This window comes from Notothenia rossii (assembly GCF_949606895.1).
Source record: "Notothenia rossii genome assembly, chromosome: 8".
NCBI lineage: Eukaryota > Metazoa > Chordata > Actinopteri > Perciformes > Nototheniidae > Notothenia > Notothenia rossii.
Window position 1 is genome coordinate 54265046 of NC_136906.1, and position 22510 is coordinate 54287555.

The following is a 22510-nucleotide window of genomic DNA, read 5'->3' on the forward strand; positions in this document are numbered from 1 at the left end:
AAATGTGACAAATACAATAATTTAAAGAGGAAAGGTTTCCCAGATAGCAAAGTCATTGAATCAACATTGAGATATTGTCACGCTATGATGTCAGACATTGAAATTAACAGTGAAAGTGCTCGCTGTGATCAGCATTGAAAGAACATTGCTTTTTCAATCAATCCCAACAATGAATCAAACTTGATTCAATTTCGATATGATCAACATTGAAAGGATGTTGAATTGCATTAACATTGATTCAACTAGTATGCGTTGCATTATACATTGAAACAATTTTATTATCGGATAGCAAAAAGTCATTGAATCAACATTGAGATATTGTCACTCAGAAGAATGCAATCAACATTGATGTCAGACATTGAAAATGAACTAAAATGAACAAACAAAAAAAGAGCCCATTATTTATTCAGTTATTTATTATGATTGAATTCAATTATATGAACATGTTGACATCTTTTGTCCACTTTAGCACACAAAACAATCACATGTAAACGGTCTGCAGAGTCAAAAACCTTCAAAGTACACCCTGTAGGGAGTAAAACACAGAAAATACCTGTCTATGCTGCCCCAGAACGCCTCGTTGGAGATTTCTCTTTTTCCATTTTTTTCTCCCTGAGTAAAGTGACGTGACGGGAATAGTGACGTAACGGCTCCACGGATTGGTCCACACACACACTCACTCAGCCTTATCTTTTCTCAGCCACGGCTCCGCGGATTTCCACACACAGCCTGTGTGTGTGTGTGTGTGTGTGTGTGTGTGTGTGTGTGTGTGTGTGTGTGTGTGTGTGTGTGTGTGTGTGTGTGTGTGTGTGTGTGTGTGTGTGTGTGTGTGTGTGTGTGTGTGTGTGTGTGTGTGTGTGTGTGTGTGTGTGTGTGTGTGTGTGTGTGTGTGTGTGTGTGTGTGTGTGTGTGCTCAGGCTGAGTTCCTCTGTGTCTCGCTGTCCCCACGCCATCATCATTTTCTGTTTAAAGCAGCTTTGCTAGACGTTGACAACATGCATTCTTCACATGCTGAAGATATGGAATTTGTAAAAAGTTAAGGACATTTCTTGACATCATAAACATCTAGCAAAGCTTCTTTAAACAGAAAATGATGGTGACCTTTGAACACAGATTCTGAGGATCGTTTCTGCTTCTGCTTTTATCCATCAGGCCAAAATAGGATTCACACACCTGACATCATTGTGATAAATCAGGCCTCAGCCTCTTCAGCACATCACAATCAAATAATTTAAGAATAAACAAATATTACAATCCAGTGCCTCTTGTCAACTGGCAACTCACAATTCCACACATTTCAATTTCACAGGCAAATGGGACTTCATGCTTAAAATGACTGCATGTGCAAGCATTTACATACATTTAAGTTTTTTCTTGGTCACTAACAATGAACCTGAACAGTTGAAATACTGGATATGCCCCTCTTTTGAACTGGCAACTTACAGATCCACATATTCTTTGATTCTCTATTTCAGAAGACAACTTATATACCTAAAATGAAATGAATGCTGTGAGGTTTTACATGAGCACTAACCGCAATGCACTGGAACAGGCGAAATATAGGTTAAAGTCATGTCATGGCTTGTCATGGCTTCCCCATTAACATTCACAGCAAAAGCTTTGTTTTCAGAGACCTTATGTGCAGCGAGCATTGAGAGCCAAGCTCGTAAAAGATAGACTGAATGGCTTCAAAGGTATACCTCATCTAGAATAGAATTGGGAGGGATGAAACCCTCTTTAATGCTCACACATGCAGAGCACACAGCACACACAGTGACATTTGGCCTCTGCATTTAACCCATCCTACCAGGACTCTAGTACTAGGAGCAGTGGGCAGCTATTGTACAGCGCCCGGGGATCTCCTTTGGGTAATCCATGTTCATTGCATAAAGTAGGCCAAAGGCAGTAGAGAGGTCTGGTAGGTCATGCAGTACAATGGTCCCTTCCAACACAACAGCCACGTCTCGCACATTGGTGATATGGCGGCATCTTCATCTTCAATGACGGTGAGGATGGCCACAGACACACCTCTGAGCAGTTGTTCTTCATCGTCAGTGTCCTGAGGAAAAGTAAAATATGCATGAATCTGTGCTATGGAAAACTAAACGACAAAATACATATCCACTGATTCTAACTTTAGCTTTAGTGCCGAGCTACTGAGTCTTACCATTCAGCTTGTGGAAGTTATAATTGCAACTCAACAGCTCTCTCTCTCTCTCTCTCTCTCTCTCTCTCTCGTTAGCTCCCTCTCTGCCAGTGCCTTTATGCTCAAAAACAGGATAGAAAAACCTAAAAGCACCTCCTCCATACCCATATTTGTGGAAACTGGGCATGGCCTCTGATGTACAGGACTGGACATGACCAGACATATTCTATGGCTATGTCATAAGACACACCTTCCCATGTCTGTGTAAAAAGGACATGACCCCTATTCTGCAGGACTTGCAAAATATTATTCTCGGCTATGACATAACCACCTTTTTGGGGCCTCAATGTATTTCTCCTTAAGTCCGGAGCCCCCCTCCCTTTGTACTGCTGTGAGGGGAGAGAGAAGCAACTGCCTCCTCTCTTATCAGTGAAACCCATAAACCATAATAGGCCTTACACACAAAATTTAACAAACCACTTGTGTTTTGTTTATACTGTAAATATAGAAAATCATAAAATATGAAGCATTTTCATTGTGGGTTATACAACAATATAATTGACTATATTTGATTATAACTAACCTTCGTTTTAATTATTCAACCTAATATGAAGATCTTAGTATGTATCTTAGTACTATCTTAGTGAAGACGATACAAAAAACACACACAAATTATTTTTCAAAGATCAGATATTGTTTCTTGCATCCATTTCAAATGTTTACAAGGATTGTGCAGGTGTATGACAAAAGTGCTGTTGTCAGTTTAGAACCCAATGTATTAAAGAAAAAAATCAGGAAGAGGATCGACATCCTTTTGTAAATATGACTGTCATAAATATATTATGTATTTGAAAGTAATTATTCAACTGTCTTCTCACTGCAGCAACTACACAAATATGTATGCACTTATCATTATTGATAGCCAGTCTGAGCCAGAAGAAAAAATGGAGCAAACTGCAGAGGAAAGGTATTAATTGTTACAATTACCACTTAATTTGTCTATTCTATACTGTAAATCTTATTACTAGCTTCATCATTTAATATTACAATACATCACTTTGTCTTTCCCAGCACAGAATACCTGACTGTGGAGGACATTGTTGCAAAACTCTCTGCAAAAAGAACAAATACATCTCGCAGCAGGTTCAATATGAATAGAGCCAATGTGTGGGATGGAGCAATCCACGGCTTGAAAGGTGCCTCATTCGACCCCTCTCATTCAACGTCAGTTAAGTTCACTGATGATGAGGGACAAACTGAGGATGGAGTGGACACTGGTGATCCCAAGTGTGAGTTCCTGACCCTCCTTATGGAATGCCTCAGAATGCGAAGAAAACATCACGTCAGCAACTGTTTGTGCCCCATGGCGGTGTGACTTTCCCAGCCGCTCACTGTCTCAAAATCTGATTCTAAATGTATAATGTTCTCTATAAAGATAGAACTAATACACAATTATTAATGTATAATATGAGTTCAATCAGGAGAGACGTGATGTATGGAATACATGTTTATTATCGGGTCACATTATATGAAACATAATGATGACAGTTTATAACAAGTGAATGAAATGGTGTTTGGCGATTAGGCCCAGGTTTTGTAGGATGTCATTCGTGAAGGGAAGAACCGTTTCCGATGAACCCCCCCCGGGTCTAGACACTGGTGGTGGTGATAAGTGGTTAGGTCCGGTTGGAAGGGAGAAGGTTGGGCTTGGCCCTGAGTTGGAAGCAGGAGGCGAAGGAGTGGAGGAGGGTTGCGCGTTGACACCTGGAAGACAGCTGATGGAAAAGGGGAGAGCATATATAGAGGGATTAACAGGTGCGATGATTAGGCTTGTGAACGGAGGGAAGTAATAGGTTAGCTGAGGAGTGGCGCTCCCTATCATTTAGTGAAGGGAGCAAGTATTGCCATGACGCGCAATACAAAGTGATAGGTCTTCCTGCCTGAACTTGCGCTGAGCTTCATTTCAATCAGGAGAGACGTGATGTATGGAATACATGTTTATTATCGGGTCACATTATATAAATGAAACATAATGATGACAGTTTATAACAAGTGAATGAAATGGTGTTTGGCGATTAGGCCCAGGTTTTGTAGGATGTCATTCGGGAAGGGAAGAACCGTTTCCGATGAACCCCCAAAAGAAGTGAAAGTATGAAGTACTGAACGTGATGAAATCTTACCTTGTGGGATGCAGTGGAAATCTATGGATGAAATGAGAGGTCAATACATGTGGGGATTTAGACATACTGATGCCTCCTAGGCATCCTCCCTGGACGTACAGGGCTTCCTGGACGTACAGGGCATCCTGGACATACAGGGCGTCCTGGACATACAGGGCTTCCCGGACGTACGGGGCATCCCGGACGTACGGGGCAACCTGACTTCGCAGGGACACATTTTATACAGACCCGAAGGTTACAACCTGGACGTAGAGGGTTAGACATGCAAGGATAAACATGAACCGCGGGGCGAATATACGTGCTGACATGCTAAGAACCACCACCAGTTATATGCATACGTACCAATTTGAAGGTTGGAGAGACCTTTGGATAGCCAGCACGGCACTGGGGTTCGGACGAATGTAGGATGAGAAGCGGTTGTTGTAGGGAAGAGGAACAATTACCTTGATTGCGGCAGGTTTGCTGCACCTATCCTGAACGAGCCCTGAAATGCTCTTAAAGATCCTGTGAAGTGTGCACCTGTGCATGATCTGTTATGCTAATACGTATAGTAATGACCAAAATTGTTCATTGGAACCCATATCAAAAGATGTTGGAATAGCAACGAATTTGACGAGTTTTGAATTTTCCGGGGAAATCTGCAGTCGACCTTCGCCTTCGTGGGCGTGGCTTGCGATCTACTGCGTGACGTCACGAGATGGACGCCGCCGCACTGTTTACATTCACCACCGTTCATTTTTTCTCTTTTTCAAAGTCGAATTTCTCAACGTTTTTGAGCTAGTATTTTCCTGGAAAGTGTGTCGGAGTCGACTGGAAGTGATTGCCAATCGAGAAAACCTGACAATGGAGGCGACAGTGAAGAAAGAGGGATGAAAAACACAGGGGAAACGATGCATTGCCGCTGGCTGTAGTAATGTCAAGTTTGCCGAAGTGGCGATGTTTCTGTTCCCAAAAGATGAAGGTGAGCCTGGCTGGTGTCATTGTTTCGTAGATTATTTGATTGATCATGATAAATAAAGGCCACTGGTCGATTCGAGAGAGAGAGAAAGAGAGACTGACAGAGTTACAGGGTTGTTGTTAGCATCTGGTGCTAGCTCGGAGCTAACGGAGATTAGCTGTTTCAACAATAAGGAGAGGGAGAGTGCTCTCCTGTGGGACTGAGAGAGATAACGTCAGCTCAGGGAGGTAAACTGTAGCCTAAGTTATCTCAGTGGGTTTGGTCATCTATGTAAACAAATATTTCCATCTATGTAATATTAGTTGTATAAAATAGGTTAAGAAATCCTTCCAATGTTTTTTGATTATTGAAATATATGTTTCATATGAGTGTTGAGAGCTGTATCCATAAATCTCTTAATGTTGCCCTCAAAGTGCACCAGATTGATCACTTTCCTCATCTATCCTGTCCGAAAAGCTGTCCAAATCAATCATTTCTCTCACACTAGTATCACTTTCCAGAGTCTCCGCCATGTTTACAATCGCAACTGGGTACATCTTGTGACGTCACAGCCACTATCGTCTGCAACTTCCGTTAGGCTCAGACGGCAAAATTAATAATTCATTCATTCATTAATTATGAATTATTAAAAATTATTTTAGCCATGAACAGGCACAATGATATGTAAGGAATGAAACTGCCATTTCATTTTGGTGCAAAAACATGCACTTCACTGGGCCTTTAAGACACCACCACCAGTTATATGCATGTTTACCAGAGGTAAGCTGGAGAGATCTTGGATAGCCGGCACGAGCCGATGCCCGGCGAAGAGGGAGATGTAGACAATGTAATGCGGCTGTTAGCTTGAGTACAATGATGCATGAATATCATACCCTGCTTAACATAAGCCATGTGAGCATGAAACCAAATATATGAGTGCAATATGAGCAGCATGAAATAATATTTGCTTAGGTAAATGCTGAGACATGACCCATGATATAGGCAGGGCTCAACGCTAACTTTTAAAGTGGTTGCCAGGCTGGCAACCAGGCATCCGCTTTTGGTTGCCAACTGAAAATACGGTTGCCCTTTTTTTTTTGATACCTTATATTTTAAATAATTAAGATGCTATACAGTTATACATCAACTTAAAAATGAACATGTGACACAAGAATGTTCAAATGCTTTACAATAAGTAATTAACGCACTTATTTGAACCTAAGTGGTAGTAAACTTGTCCACCCTCAATTGCTGGTCTACAAAATACCAGTAGTGCTGCTGTTGTCCTGTCTTCGTAGATCCCTCACAAATGAATTGAGCAAGTCACCAGTTTCTTGATCATCCGTTGTCTCCCTTTCAAATGTGGGTTTTCTTGACCTTTGTGCTGACCCCCACCATAGACCCATTGCCCCTTCAGCATTGAAGTCTTGGATTGGCCAGACTAATACATTTCTAATGTTAAATAAATGAAAACCATTCATAGTTAAACATTTGATATTAATTATTGATGCTGTAAATTACCTTTAATTTGTCTAACTATATTTAAAATGTGTTACCTTTTTATAGAAGTGATTATAATTTAATGCAACCATTTTCTATGGTAAAGTTTCGTTTTGCACTTTTATTTTGGTAGTAATAAGATCGGGACTCTTATTTTGAAGGAACTTTTACCGGAAGTGAATGGAAAACATTCCTCTTTGTTTTTCGTTCGGGTTTTACCTTGCTCCATCAGTTGAATCACATTGAACATTCATTGGAGAAGTTGAGGTGTTGGCTGAACTTTTTATCACACAGTCAAGCAACTTATTTTTGCTTCGCCATTTTGTTGTAAAACAAACGCACGGCGCACCGCGCACGCGAGTAAACGTGCATCGCTTTCTGGCTCCTTAATCACGCCAATGCACGTGCAATTTAAGTATCAGGTTCCGACTGGTCACAACAATTAAATATCACTCTAAAAACGAATATGAACATTTATCTATTTTGGGGTGCACGTTTTGCTGTCCTTATTTCTTATCTTAAAAACTGGTTGCCACTGATGGCAACCAAAGTCCAAGAAGTGGTTGACATTTTCCAAATGGTTGCCAATGGCAACCTGGCAACCGTTACTGTCGAGCCCTGGTATAGGACTAGCTTAATTAGCAGTTTGATTACGCCACGGTGAGACGTAGATGCTGATGTGCTGGTTGGGTGATTAGACTGTCTTCTATCATCTTACATGAGCTTCTCTTTCTCCCTGAAAGAAACCCCCAAAAACCACGGATGGGCAGCATCCGTGGCTGTGTTGAAGCTTGAAACAGCGGTACTTACTGAGCATTGTGACGGGTAGTAGTTACCCGAACTGCATAACTCCATGCTGTAACGCGTTACACCCGTTACGTATTGCGCCGAGGCTTCGGAGCGTGTGTCGAGTAATCCCCGAATCTTTTTGTGAAGCATGTATCGAGGCTTGTATCGTTTTGGGCCAGTGACGTCATCGATGACAAGCGAACCTCGCTGCCTGTCGATACCACGTGACTGCTTCGGGAAGCGATTCGGATCGTTTGAACCGTTGAGCCACGACGCTCATAATACCCATGGATGTATAACAAGAACCATATTACCCCTCCTGTACCCGGGTCCGCTGGTGACACGATGAAATTAAAAGAGCTCAGACCCTCACTTATATAGAGGTCGGAAAATGTCCTAAGTATAAATAGATACAAGCATAAATAAATGTAGGAATAAAACATGAATAAATAAATGAATAAATGCAGATTAGATATATCCAGTGTTTTTGGGTAGATTCAGCGTGTGGGCTGTGGCTCAGCTGGAAAGCAGCCGACCCACGACCGCAGGGTTTGCTTATAGAAGCTTCAGCTAAATGAGATAATGCAGTTAATAAATGTATTATGGTTTAGCCTTCTCAGGCTACAACGTGGTTAAGTTTATGAATAATATTAAGGAATATGAATCCCTCTTTGCAATGTTTACCAGCCTCCTATAGGCTTTTCAATCACAATTGTTCAACTGGAATGAAAACAATATTGTTAACATGAAAATAGGATTTTATGTTCGTTGTTTAGAGTTATTCTAAGGCTTTACTCATTGGGAACTCGGTATGAGATAGAGCACAACTGTTGATATTTCCAATTTGCCTGTTTTACACGCTTTGACCAACAGGGGGTTTATGTTCAAATGAAGCCCATGATGAAGCCTCATGAGATGAACCCTTTGCGAACCAATTGGCTGGAAAGCTTCAAAGCTTCATAAGGCTTCATCTCGCCATCACTACCTGCTTGCCACCTAAGACGCACTTAGAGACCAGTACTGCTACTGAGCCGGGAGGAGAAGTAGCTTCGATGAGATGTAGCTTGAGCCCTGCCTGCCTGCGAGAGGGGTTGTGGTTGAAGCCGGAAGTGGGTGAAGCTTCGCAAGCGATGAGGGCCCGTTCCGCGTGAAGGCCGGAAGCGCCGCATTTGAGCGTCCCTGATGCCAGTGATGCCCTCTCGAGAGACTGAAGGCGTGTGTCAATTGTTTGCCTGAAATAGCCCATTTCCATTAAGCTGGAGGAACTTCCGTGGAGCCCAGTATCCTTGTCTTTTTCTTCCACGTCCGGGTTTGCGGGGTGGCCGGCTAGAACCGCTAGCCAACTGGGGAACGCCGCCTGTAGCTTAATCCGCAAGACTGCGGAGCTGATGAATATATACCCGGAGCTGGGACGAAGCCCTGCTGCTGCTTGCGCGTTGACACCTGGAAGACAGCTGATGGAAAAGGGGAGAGCATATATAGAGGGATTAACAGGTGCGATGATTAGGCTTGTGAACGGAGGGAAGTGATAGGTTAGCTGAGGAGTGGCGCTCCCTATCATTTAGTGAAGGGAGCGAGTATTGCCATGACGCGCAATACAAAGTGATAGGTCTTCCTGCCTGAACTTGCGCTGAGCTTCATCTCTTTTGTGTATTTAATCATGCATTGGTCTACAATTTAATGATGGCTTCTACATATTTCACATAAACAGACAATGAAAAAATGTGTCCTTCATGCTGATAACTAGTGTATGCATCTGCCAATTAGTATTGTTATGACATGGCTCAAAAGGCCACAACAAAGAGGAGACACACACCATATTTAACAAAATACGTTTTATTAAAGCATGTAGTTCAAATTAGCCAAATTAATTAAGTGCAAAACAAATGAAGCATGAAGTGTGGATGTCAGTGGTATCAGTAGTGTAAATGCAGGGTGAGGATTGCATGGACATGTATAAGTGTGAGAGTGTTGAAGTGCACAAAGTGAAGCAACTCAGAAAACTCATAACATACTCAACCAAAACCAGGTGCCTGTAGGGGAAAGCAGAGGGCAGACAGAGAGGAGCAGAGAGGCTTTAAATAGCTGACAACTCACCGGAATAAAGGAAGACATCAATAAAATTAACAAAAGAATGGAGGAAGCAGAGGAACGAATTGACGCAGCCGAAACCAGGATCCAGTCATGGGAAGAGGTGGTATCTGGCCTAGTTAAGCTACAGGCAGAGACAGAGGCTAAACTGACGGACCTAAAGGGACGAGCACGCCGCGAGAATGTAATGATTTACGGAGTAGAGGAAGGAGCAGAAGCCATGTCAACACCGGTGATCACATTTGTGGAAGAGCTACTAATTAAAGGCCTGGAACTGACCCCCTCTATGCTAAAGATCGAGAGGGCGCACCGTGCGCTCGGCCCCAAACCTCCGGCCGAAGCCTCACCGAGATCACTCGTGGTGAAATGTTCAAGTTTTAAATTAAAAGAAGACGTAATCAAAAAAGCCTGGCAGAAAAAGGGTTTTTCTTTCAAAGAAAAAAAGGTCAACGTGGACCATGATTACGCACCTGAATTGCAGAGAAGGAGGAGGCAGTATGCGGAAGCCAAAGCGCCTCTTAAGGAAAGAAACATAAGATTCCAGAGCCCATTCCCGGCTAGATTAAAAGTGTTTTATGATGATAATCCAGTGGTCTACAACTCGGCTGAGGAGGCAACGGCAGGCATGGTGAAGAGAGGGATAACAGTGACTGTCCTAAAAAATCCGAGCTCGCTACTGGACCGGCTTAACCGGCTGACCTGGGAACCCAGCAGAAATCGAGGAGGTCGATTGCACCCGAGCTCCAAGCAAAATTTCAAGGAACGGTTACGAAAGCTTCGACATCGGGATATTTGATAAATTAAGACCAAATTGAATAGAAGGCTTATGCCACGGGCACATGGATTGCTACTCTCTGTATTCTATGGACCATTGTATCAGTTTAAGGGCTGAAGAGGGTCCCCTTCCATCACTAAGAGGAAGAGACTTTCCCTCCACACTCCAACACTCCAAGGCCCAATATGTGGCCTTAAACCTGGAAGTCAATGCCACTTATGTTTGTGGATATTACTTTGTTATACTTTTTTTGGTTATACTTTTGGATTTTATTAATGTTATATATACAACAGGGGATGCGAGAAATTATTTAAATGTAGGAACTCATGGATTTAAAATAAAGGCAAATAATCACCATGAAAAGTAAAGGGTCAATTAAAGTAATTACATACAATGTGAACGGTCTGGGAAATCCAATTAAAAGGAATAAAGTAATGTCAAAATTAAAAATAGATGGAACAGAAATAGCCCTCCTTCAGGAGACTCATCTAACAGGACAGGAACACCAAAAACTTAAAAAGTGGAACTTCAGTCCATATTCATCCTCTTACAGAAAGGGATCCAGGAGGGGCGTAACAATCTTAATCTCCAGTAAATTAAATTTTGAATGCACATATGAAAAAAAGGACAAAGATGGGAGATATGTACTTATTCAGGGAAATTTGGAGGGTACTTTAGTTACCCTCCTGAATGTATATGCCCCCCCCAGGATCTGAATGGTCATTTTACAAACACATTTTTGAAATTAATAACATTGGAGGCCCAAGGAATTCTAATTTGTGGGGGAGATTTCAATGTTAGACTTAACCTAACTTTAGATACATCAAAACCCCTTTCCTCTGGAGGGAAAAAAATCACCAAGAACATTAAATTGATCTTGGGAGACGTAGGGCTCTCGGATGTATGCCGAGACCTAAATCCGTCTACGAAAGATTTGACCTTTTACTCACACCCACACTCAATATATTCAAGGCTTGATTATCTGTTTATGTATCAGAAAAAAATGTATAGGGTTCAAAATTGCAGTATAGGGACCATGGACTTCTCGGACCATGCTCCATTAAATCTAGGACTAGAAAGGAAAAGCACAATCTGGAGACTGAACACAGGAATTCTTAACCAAATTAGGCCTCAAATCAGGACCGATATAAATGATTATCTGAAGTGTCCCCAATAATCTTGTGGGATGCATGCAAAGCTGTCCTAAGAGGAAAAATAATTGGATATTCCTCAAACATAAATAAGCAAAGAAAAGAGAAAACAAATCAGCTTCAAACAGAACTAAAACATCTCGAAAATATACATAAAAAAACACTAAATACAAAAACTAAAATGGAAATAGATAAAGAAAAAAAGAACGAACTCCATGAAATCCTCTGAAACGACATTCAAAAACAAAGTTATTATGAGGTAGGAGGTAAATCAGCAAAACTATTGGCTTATAAACTAAAAAAACAGATCAAGAACACAATTTATAAAATAAAAGACCCTGAAACAAGTATTATACATAGTAATTTAGAAGACATACATCAAACTTTTGTCGGTTTCTACAAAAACCTATAAATACAGCCTAAAATAGATAAAACCAACATCAGGAGTTACCTTGATTTGATAACTTTTCCTAAAGTGAGGGATGAGCAAAATCATAAATTAATTATAGAAATTACGGGAAAAGAAGTAGAAAAGGCAATCGCTGACTTAAAACCCAATAAAGCCGCAGGCCCAGATGGTTTCCCTTCTGAATGGTATAGGGAAATGAAGGATCTACTGATCCCAACAATGAGGGATGCTTTTAACCACGTGCTTCAGACAGGCATAGCCCCCCCCCCTCATGGGGCGAAGCAGTAATCTCCCTGATACCGAAGGAAGGGAAAGACAATTGTGACTGTGGAAGCTATCGTCAAATAAGTGTCTTTACCCACATTTTGGCAAAAACACTCGAAGAAATCCTCCCTCAGATAATAAATCTAGATCAGACAGGATTTATCAAACAATGGCAAACTCAAGATAATATCCGCAGAACTCTACATATAGTTGAACATATATCCAAAAACAAACTCCAGGCAGTACGTTTAAGCCTCGATGCAGAAAAAGCCTTCAATCAAGTTAATTGGAAATTCCTATACCAAGTTCTTGAAAAGTTTGGCTTTCACAAGACCTTTATTAATACTGTTCAAGCACTGTACGACAACCCTTATGCAAGAATAAAAATAAACGGAGCCATATCAAATTCTTTTTACCTTGAGAGAGGTACACGACAGGGATGTCCAATTCGCCCTCGGTTATTCGCAATTTATATCGAAGCTCTGAGTTTGGGGGTTACTCAAAATAACAATATTACCAGTGTAGAAGTATATGGTCAGGAACATAAATTATCATTATTTGCTGATGATATATTAATATAGTACCTGTCAAACCCAGATGAATCATTCTTGAGTTTACTGACTTTTTTGGATACTTATAGTCTTGTCTCAGGGTACAAACTCAATATAACAAAAACCCAAATACTGATCTTTAATTACAAGCCAAGCCAACATATAAACTCAATCATTGATCTTAATTGGGATCTGAACCACTTAAAATATCTGTGAGTAAGCATCTCTAAAGATTCAGAGGAATTGTATACACTACATTTCAACCCTCTAAGTCAGAAAATAAAAGAAGACATAAATAGATGGAACTTGATCCCAGTGCTGAGCTTTGAATCTTACCTAGACTCTTATACCTTTTCCAGAATCTACCAATTGAAATCACAGACAAGCAGTTTAACGAATGGGATAAAACCATATCAAGGTACATTTGGCAAGGGAAGAAACCAAGGATTAGATTCTGTACTCTTCAACTAGCAAAAAACAAGGGAGGAGTAGCGCTCCCCTGCTTGAAGGACTACTATATATCAGCCCAATTAAGAAGCTTGTTCTGATGGTGAAAGCCAGACTACAGAGCTAGATGGAAAGAAATTGAGAATAATGTATCAGGAGGAGTACCCATCGAGGCAAGGTTAGGGGATAAAAGACATGTTAAAAACTTACTGGAAAAAGATAACCGCTAGATAAACCTCTCCTTGAAATTATGGTTACGGGTCCTTACCAGGAGTGACTTGCTGGAGGAAATGAAGATATTAAGATGGTGCTCACATGATTTTGATTGCACCCCGAGCAAGCTAGATAAAACATTTAAAGATTGGGCCAAACATGGCCTTACTTCATATTGCACATTTTTCAGCAAAGGAACCATGTTTGATTTTCAAACACTAAAAAAACGATATGGATTGAATAACGGTGATTTTTTTAGATTTCTAAAGGTACGCCATTACTTAAATAGTTCCCTGTCAGACAGCCAGAAGGCCCTTGAAAACCCTTTATTAATAGTTTTCACCAGTGCATACACATCAGACACAGGGATGAAAGTAATCTCAAAACTTTACCAAGGTCTTCAAGATATTAAAAAGGAAAATACTTTCTATATAAAACACAAATGGGAAAACGAAACCAAAAAAAACATCCTTGACGAAGTCTGGACAAATTATTGTAATTTTCAATGGAAGATCTCGAGCTCAGGCACCTACAGAATGTTTAGTTGGAAGATGCTGAGCAGGTACTTTTTTAGCCCTGCTCAGTCATCACATCATCTAGGGCAGCGATACTCAACCCGCGGCTCGCGAGCCGCATGCGGCTCTTTTAAGACTAACTGCGGCTCTTTTAAGTCCTACTTAAAAAAAAAAAAAATTTAAAAAATCTTTGAAAAACGAAAAACAAAGTCAGAAGAATTCATCAACATTTCATTATCACTCACAAGTCACACATCAGTCGTCGCCCCTCCCCCTCTGAATAGCCAATCAAATATTATGTCAGGTTTCGCGCTCTGATTGTTTCGCGCGAGATAATTGCTACGTCACACTGGGAAAACTATACAGCACTATGCAAAAATGGCTACGACTAAACGGAAATATGAAGAGGAATATCGAACATTTAAAGAGGACTGGGAACTGGAGTTTTTCTTCGTCTCCACCGGTTCGGGAAAATGCACCTGCCTGCTTTGTGACAACATCATTTCACAATTTAAAAGGTCCAATTTGCAGCGCCATCACGACACAAAACACCCGAAGTTCAGTACCGACTTTCCGAAAGGTGGAGAGCTGAGGGCGGAAAAGCTGGCTAGACTCAAACAGAACCGAACTGCTCAAAAAAACTTTTTCCACACTAATACGAGTGAAAGAGCGACAGAGGCATCCTACAAAATCACACATGAACTGATGAAAAAGATGAAGCCATATACTGATGGAGAAATGGTGAAGGACTGCATACTGCTGGCTTGTTCAACGTTGTTTCCTGAGAAAAAAGACCTGGAACGAGAGGCCAAAAAAATGCAACTGTCGGATTCTACTGTAGCTAGGAGGGCATCAGACATTTCAGAGAACATTGCACATACTCTTAAGGACAAACTGTCATCCGCTGAGTTTGTCAGCCTTGCAATGGACGAAAGCTTGGATGTCAATGACACGCCACAATTACTAATCTTTATCCGGGCGGTCAACAGTAAGCTTGACATTACAGAGGAACTGCTTGACATGGTTTCACTGAAAAATGGAACAACGGGCATTGAAATAAAAAACGCTGTGCTGGAAACATTACAGAAGTTTAACATTGGCCCAGAAAAAATCACAGCATTCACGACAGATGGCGCACCGGCGATGCTTGGTAAGAGGAACGGAGCCGTGGCCTTGCTGAAAGAGACGCTTAAAAACGGCGGGGTTGCTGCTGAGGGTATTTTCTCATACCATTGTATTGTGCATCAACAAGCCTTGTTTGCTAAGTTCAAATGTCTGAATGAAGTGATGGCAAATGTAATCGAAGTGGTTAATTATATCAGGGCCCGTGCAAGAAACCACTTAAATTTTAAACTGCTGTGTGAGGAGTTTGACACTCACTATGGAGATTTGGTGTTACACACCGAGATCAGATGGCTGTCTAAAGGATGTATGCTTGCACATTTAATGGACTTGATTGAACCCCTGAAAGCCTTCATTGTCGACCAAGGGGAGACTTCCCAATTTTCCTTTTTGGATGATAAAGAGTGGGTGCTGTCTGTTGCGTTCCTGTGTGACATTACGCAGCACTTGAACGAACTTAATCTCAAGATGCAGGGAAGAAACAAGACCGTGTATGAGCTCTACACGGCTGTCAAAGTATTTTCTGACAAACTGGATGTACTCGACCAAAGTGTCCGTGGTTCTGATTACCGTTTCTTCCCCACCGTGCAGAAAGTGATGGCGAGGCATGCAGACGCTCTCCTGACCTGTCAATCTCAATTCTGTGAGGTGCTAACTGAGCTCAAGCAAAACTACACATCCAGATTCCACGACTTCAAGGACCATAGCAATATTTTTCTACTTGTGAAAAACCCATTCCTGATTGAAGTCAATGAAATGAAGCAAATAAGCGACCAGCTCGGACTTGTGCAGCTTCAAATGGAGTTCGTGGAGTTAAAGAGCTCAGATGAACTTCAGCGTCAATTTCGGATTACAGATGTCGTGGACTTTTGGAAACTGGTGGGGCATCTACCAAATATCTCCAGACTGGCAAGACGCATCATCTCAATGTTTCCGTCCACATACCGGTGTGAAGCAGCATTCTCTGCACTCACAAAAATAAAATGTCGCAACCGAAACAGATTGAGTCTGCAGCACACAACAGAGGCCCTCCGGATCGCCGTTTCCAGCGCAGAGCCCGACTTCAAATCACTTGTGCGGCAGAAGGAGTGTCAGAAATCACATTGAGTGTGAAGTAAGGTCAACATTACTCTTCTGACAACCCCTGCTGTGTATAATCTGCTGTTATATGGACTGTGATTATCAGTAAACATGCTGTCTGTTATCTGTTGTTTTGTGTGTTTTGTGGTTGCAGTGAAAATAAGAAATCACAGTTATTGCACTGTACATTATGCTTTTCATTCTTAAGTAACATATTACTATTATCCATATTCTCAAATGCATAAAGGTTTCAGGGAGGAAAGGAGCGTTTTTGGATTGTGGCTCTTGCAAAAATATTTTTTCGTCAATGTGGCTCCTGATTAGGACAAGGTTGAGTACCACTGATCTAGGGCCTCCCAGCTGCTGGAGGAAATGTGGTTCTCAGTTAGCACATCACTACCATTTGTTTTGGGCTTGCGCTTTAATGGCAACTTTTTGGCAAAAGATCCATATCGAAATTGAAATAGTGCTACAGGAAAAAATCCCTTTAAACTGGGACGAATTTCTATTTGGGCTCGTACATTCAATCCCCACAAACTCCAAAAAAAACAAATATTTGGAATTCTTACCGTTGCTGCAAAAAAAGCAATAACTAGAAAATGGCTCAAAGCGGATATCCCTTCTCTTGACAACTGGTACGACAAAATCCATGAAATCTATGTTATGGAAAGAATCACCTTCTCAATGAGGCTTCAGGAAAACACATTTGAAGAAATATGGAAAAAGTGGAGAATTTACATATCCCAAAGACGACCATCCCTTGTTTGACTGTTTCTATACACCATTTGAATATACTGTATATGTATAGATGTGTATGTATGGTCACATGTATGTGTGTATGTGTATTGAATGTATATATGCATGCTGATATGTATGCATATGTACATGTGTAGACATTTGCTATTTCAAACAACCCCTGTGTACTTTTTCGTTTTTATTTTACTTTGATTCATTTTGTTTGCTATTTCATTTGTCACTTTTGGGTCTCTAAAAATATAGACACACACACCCGCCGCCCCCCCCCCCCGGCATTATAATGTCCGTCTTTTCACTGAATTGTTGTCTTGAAAAGGGAACTCACAACAATTCCGCAACAACTTCATCTTCACCTGTTGCACTTGTTATTTCAACGTTAAAAACAATAACACGGCATGAATTGCTTCGTTGCATTCATCTATCCTATGTCTCGAGCCAGTTAACGAGCGGGCCTTCTAGAGCAGGGGTCCCCAACCCCCGGTCCGCGGACTGGTATCGGGCCGCGGGGGTGTTACTGCCGGGCCGCGAAACAGCTGTGAGTTTATCGTAATATTTGCAGAATTATAAATATATAAAAATATTTTATCATAATATTTTTTTATAATTTTCGCACCTATAACAGTGGCTAACTCCATAGGTAGCCTATATGCGGGTGTTCCCAAAATAAGTTAGTTTAATCTTAATCTCGATGTAGTGCTAAATGCTGTCAGAGTGCACCGGAACGAACAACACTATCATAATATCTTCTGAAAACAAATGCCAGTGTCACACAGACACACACACACTCTGGCGACCGGACATCTCCTTCATAATGTGCCTTCTCCTCGTTTTCCTATTATCCATAAATCATACAAACAAAACCAAAATGTTGATTTATCTTTTTTCCCGTTTCGGTTTAAAGACTGAATAATGTCGGTTTTTTGGTTTTCAGTTTTTCCGAAAAACCAAAAAATGACACTGGTTCTTTTTTAAACGTTGTTAATATATTTTAGATGCATATTGTTCTAGTATTTGTTCAGGCTGTTACATATACAATTAGCCTCTGTTGCTACCTTCTGGCGGCGAGTACATATTAACCCATAAGAACCTGGACCAATTTCTGGCTCAATAAAAATTAGTGGGAGCATAACACAGGTTGAATAGAGCACATAGAACACATGTCTAAAAAAAAAATCTAAATTCCACCACCAGATGACAGAGATCTGAAAAGGGACATCAGTGTCACTGCAGTCTTATTTGATTGTTAAATTAAATTATTAAATGTACAGTGTTTTCTGACATTTCTGACATTCCTGAGCACATTCCATTAACTCTGAAGCTTCCAAAGATGTTACCATAGGCATATTATGTATGGTTGGAAAGCTGAGAAGGAATGGAATCCATTTCAGATGAATAAGTCATGGTCAAACCATCTCAGAAAGAGCACAGAGAGAGAAAGGAGTATTTGCATTTCCGATTGCCCCCAAAAGGGCCCGCATGCCATTATTGGCTCCAAAAGTGCCCCCACCAAACATCTCTACACCTAGGCATGCCATATGTTTTTTAACATCTACATTTCCCAAGGAACAATTATATCAAGTCCATTCCCCAAGGTCCATAAGACCTTCCCAGAAGGAGTTATCATCAAATAAAGGTCAAGTGTTGTCGCCAGAGCACCACACCTGCAGCAAGGGACTGATCATTAGTGCTCACCTTACTCACCTGTGTTGATAACGCAATTGCACTCTATTCAAAGACCATGTCCATGTCCCACACTGTCCTCAAGAGACAATACAATATGTATTATATCTATTATATGTAATATGCCATGTATTACTAGTGTAGAACAAGTGCCATTCATTCATTTTTCACACCAGGTGTCTGACATTTCAAACTGGACCAGGTGAGAGGTGGATCTTTGTCTGTTAGGTCAATGTCAATCTTCATTTGTCTAAAATTAATCAGACTGAGAATGTAGCTGACTTTTTATTTTTATCAACATCCAATGCCACTTGAATAATAAAAAAAACAATGTCCGGCTAGAAATTATTTCAGATCAACAGCAGGAAAAGTACAATCTGAACAATAGAAAACATGTTGCCTGGTAGATTTGGAACCATTTGGAACACGTGAAACAGAGTGTCAATAATCACCAGGAATATTTTTAATTCCACAACACCTAAATCTCAACAACTTCCCGTTCCTCTTCTCCTCCCAGTCATCCTACACTATCCTTTCCAAGCCTACTGCTGGCTGTTTAGAAATGGTAGCCTTTGAAGCAGTTTCTCTCTTCTGTGAAGCAGAGATGCACGTCGCATTTCTCACACAGGGTGGTGGTTGCATTTGTTTTGCAGACTGTGCAGCGGCCACGCTCGGTAGATTTCACGGGCCAGTGTCCAAAGTGGTCCTTACGGACATCATCAGGAACTCCAACATGGACTCTCTTTCTCGTGGGAGGTGCTGAAGGAGATGGAGTGTTCATGTCAAGTGATGGGCGCCCCCTTCTTGCCTGGATGAGGATGAGGCAAGTTGCCACCTCTGCCTGGAATCTTCTTAGATTCAGTGCTCTCTCACCGATCAGCTTGCAGTCGTTCTTGTAGATCAGCCACGCGTTGACCAGGGCTACCATGAGGGTGTGCCAGAAGAGGTAGATGTACCATCTCCGTGATCTCATGTGGTATTTGTACCGGAGAAGGCATCTATCCATGAGATCCACCCCCCCCATGAAGGTGTTGTACTCTTTGACGACATTAGGCCGGATGACGTCAAGGAATGCCTTCTGGGGTTTGCTCCAGCGCCTAGCTTTGTCTTGTGGTTCCACTGCTGTTTGAGAGGAGATCAAGGTGACAGGTCTGTTGTCATGCCACTTTACTATGGCCATGGACCCCTCTTTCTCCACCCGGCAATCGAAAGATCCTCTGCCTCTCTTGGCAAGACTCTTGTCATCCTCAAGCTGACATCCAGCCAGGCGATTGCTGCGGACTGTTCCTGTAATACATAAAGAATAAGACAAGATGAGTCAAAACTAGAAACAAAGGAGAATGAGACCATAGGTATGTTGTTATTACCTGTGTGTGTGTGTGTGTGTGTGTGTGTGTGTGTGTGTGTGTGTGTTTGTGTGTGTGTGCGTGTATGTATGTGTGTGTGTGTGTGTGTTACCTGTGTAGAAGATCTGCCGCTGACGAAGCTCTCGCACCAGTGCGGCTGAAGAGAAGAGGTTGTCGGCGAACACTTTGTAGTTCTGGCCTGATGGAAGAGTTTCACACAACTTGACGACCACATCTCCTCCCATTCCAAGTGTGGTTCTTTTCCCAGTGCCACCTTCATAGACCTGGAAATCACATAGGATTCCGTTGGATGAGCAACGGGCCCAGATCTTGAATCCCCAGGGGTGGGGTTTGCCCTTCACATATTGCCTGATGGGGCAGCGCGTTCCTCTGAACGAGACCATCTGTTCATCGATGGAGTTGTGCTCCATCGGGGTGATCTGGAGACATTGTTTGCGGAACATGTCAAGCCATGGACGGATCTTCCAGCACTTATCCCCTTTTTGCCTGTTGGATGGAGCCTCGTTGTCGGTGAAGTGGAGAGATGTGAGGAGGGTCTGGAAACGGTCGCGTGACATGTTGTCAGCGACCATGCCAATCCTTGTGTCGTTTTCCCAGTAGACACGGTTTCCTGGAAGCTGGCAAAGTCCCATGCGCAGGTACATGCCGATTAGGATTTCCAGCTCCTTTACTGTGGTCTGCACGTTCTTGTGGGTGGCAGAGGTTTGAACGCTGTAGAGGTTGGTTTGCTCCATCATTGCCACAAGCATCTCATCTGTAATGAACCTCCTGAAGTACTGCAGGGGAGTGGGGAGCTCATCTGGAGGTTGGACCCTCTCTCCTTTGAAGGTGTGGTCTGGTGTTTCAAAAGCTTTTTTTCGCCATAAGAATCTTTCTTGGCCAGTAGAACGGTGGGATGCTGCAGTCGGAGGTTCTTCATTAGGAGGTTCTTCTCCCTCTGGTTGAGGTGGTTCCTCTTCCCCTATGTCGCTTTCCGACTCATATGGCTCCTCCTGATAATCAGGATCTAAGACAGGATCATCAAATTCATCCTCATCTTCATCCTCACCACCTAATCCCTCCACCTCACTTTCGTTTCCATCCAGGATTATTTCCAGGATCTTCTGGATGTCCTTGTCTCCATCCCACCTATTTTTCCTGTTCATCTAGAGAAGAAAATATGGAAAATAATCATGACTTTCAGCTGATGTCATCATGTAACGTTGGTAGCACTTTACCCTACAGCACGGTAATTATCATTTCCAGCTGTGAGGTAAAGTGCCACATGACGTTAGTCCTAAACCTGCCATGTTGTAGGTAGCTAGCTAGATAGTAGTATAAGTAACTAGTTATTACTAGTTATAGCTAGCTATATATATATAATATAATAACAATATATTACTGAGTATAATTGAATTAAGTAAACTGATCAGATAATGACAAGTTTTCTAATTGTGACATATAGGTCACAACACTTATTTTTTTTACCAGTTTAGTCTAAATGCCTGCAGTGACGTCTATGTCACACACATATTTACTTGCTCTTTTACCACAGAATAAAAAATAAAAAGTCTAAACAATGATTTATATTCGACAAACAACATGTTATCCAATATTTCAACCATAGGATTTGATGGATCTTACCTTTTATCCTCAGGATGGGCAGAGGGGCAAATTAGCTGGCAGACTGAAGTTAGCTTGTGGATAAAACAGTCAGGAAAGGTGGCTGCTAATTGAACATGAGGTCATCCCAATGGTCACATGACCTTTCAGAAATGTGACTTGGGTGTCGCTTCAGGACTATATGAGTTGAAATTAAGGGTATACTTGAAGTGACACCCCTGCTACACCCTAAAATTGTGTGTGACATGCGCGTCACCTCAGGTTCTTATGGGTTAAAATCAGTTAAAATTGACAACCGGTCCGCGATTTTCTTTTTAATGTATCTGCCGGTCCTTGGCACAATAAAGGAACCCCTGTTCTAGAGTACCCTGGAACCGAGGGAAACTCTGGAAGAATACGCCCATTGGCTACAAATCAATATATGATTGGTTGATCAAACTTTCAGTCCAAACGTACGCTCTCATTCAGTGCAACGGCCATGGCATTCGATCAAGGATGTTGAATACCTTGGTTGAAGGACAAGATCTGATTGGTTGCTTTCTTTTCTAACACAAAACCACTGAAATGCGTAGTGCATGGCCCGAGAAGGACAAACAAATCAACGTAACACTGTAATATTACAGATCACCGACACAGATACAATTCTCATTTATTCATGTTATATACATTTTATTTATATAATTAAATCGATTGTTTTTGTTTGTTTTATCTGAGTGTTCCAGGGTATTCTCTAAATACCTTGAAGGCCCTGACGGTTCGCCACTGGTAAACGGTCTGCAGTCAAAAACCCTCAACGTACACCCTGTAGCGAGTAAAACTCTAACACAGCAAAGACCTATCTATGCTGCCCCAAAACGCCTCGTTGGAGATTTCTCATTTTCCATTGTTCTCTTCCTGGGTTCCCTGACTTGTCAATACCCAGATGCCACACCCTC

General features: G+C 41.7%; 1 protein-coding gene and 1 long non-coding RNA gene across 2 annotated transcripts; both read right to left on the reverse strand.

Annotated features, from left to right (window-relative positions):
* Positions 1-727: 727 nt before the first annotated feature.
* LOC307015316 lies at positions 728-2229 on the reverse strand. Its single transcript, XR_013801468.1, has 2 exons — positions 2168-2229; positions 728-2059 (listed from the first exon to the last, which is right to left on the reverse strand). It is a non-coding gene; the product is annotated as an uncharacterized lncRNA (long non-coding RNA).
* Positions 2230-18878: 16649 nt separating this feature from the next.
* On the reverse strand, positions 18879-21837 carry LOC307014557 (piggyBac transposable element-derived protein 3-like). Its single transcript, XM_079642535.1, has 2 exons — positions 20065-21837; positions 18879-19893 (listed from the first exon to the last, which is right to left on the reverse strand). The coding sequence occupies exons 1-2, from the start codon at positions 21116-21118 to the stop codon at positions 19163-19165; spliced, it is 1785 nt and encodes a 594-aa protein (XP_079498661.1). The 5' UTR covers positions 21119-21837; the 3' UTR covers positions 18879-19162.
* Positions 21838-22510: the final 673 nt, after the last annotated feature.

Bases quoted from the DNA above. Each gene is read 5' to 3' on its own strand.
- LOC307014557 (XM_079642535.1), bottom strand. From the start codon at position 21,118: ATGAACAGGAAAAATAGGTGGGATGGAGACAAGGACATCCAGAAGATC. The intron at 19,894-20,064 runs GTAACACACACA...TATGTATTACAG, and splicing joins GCGGCAGATCTTCTACACAG to GAACAGTCCGCAGCAATCGC.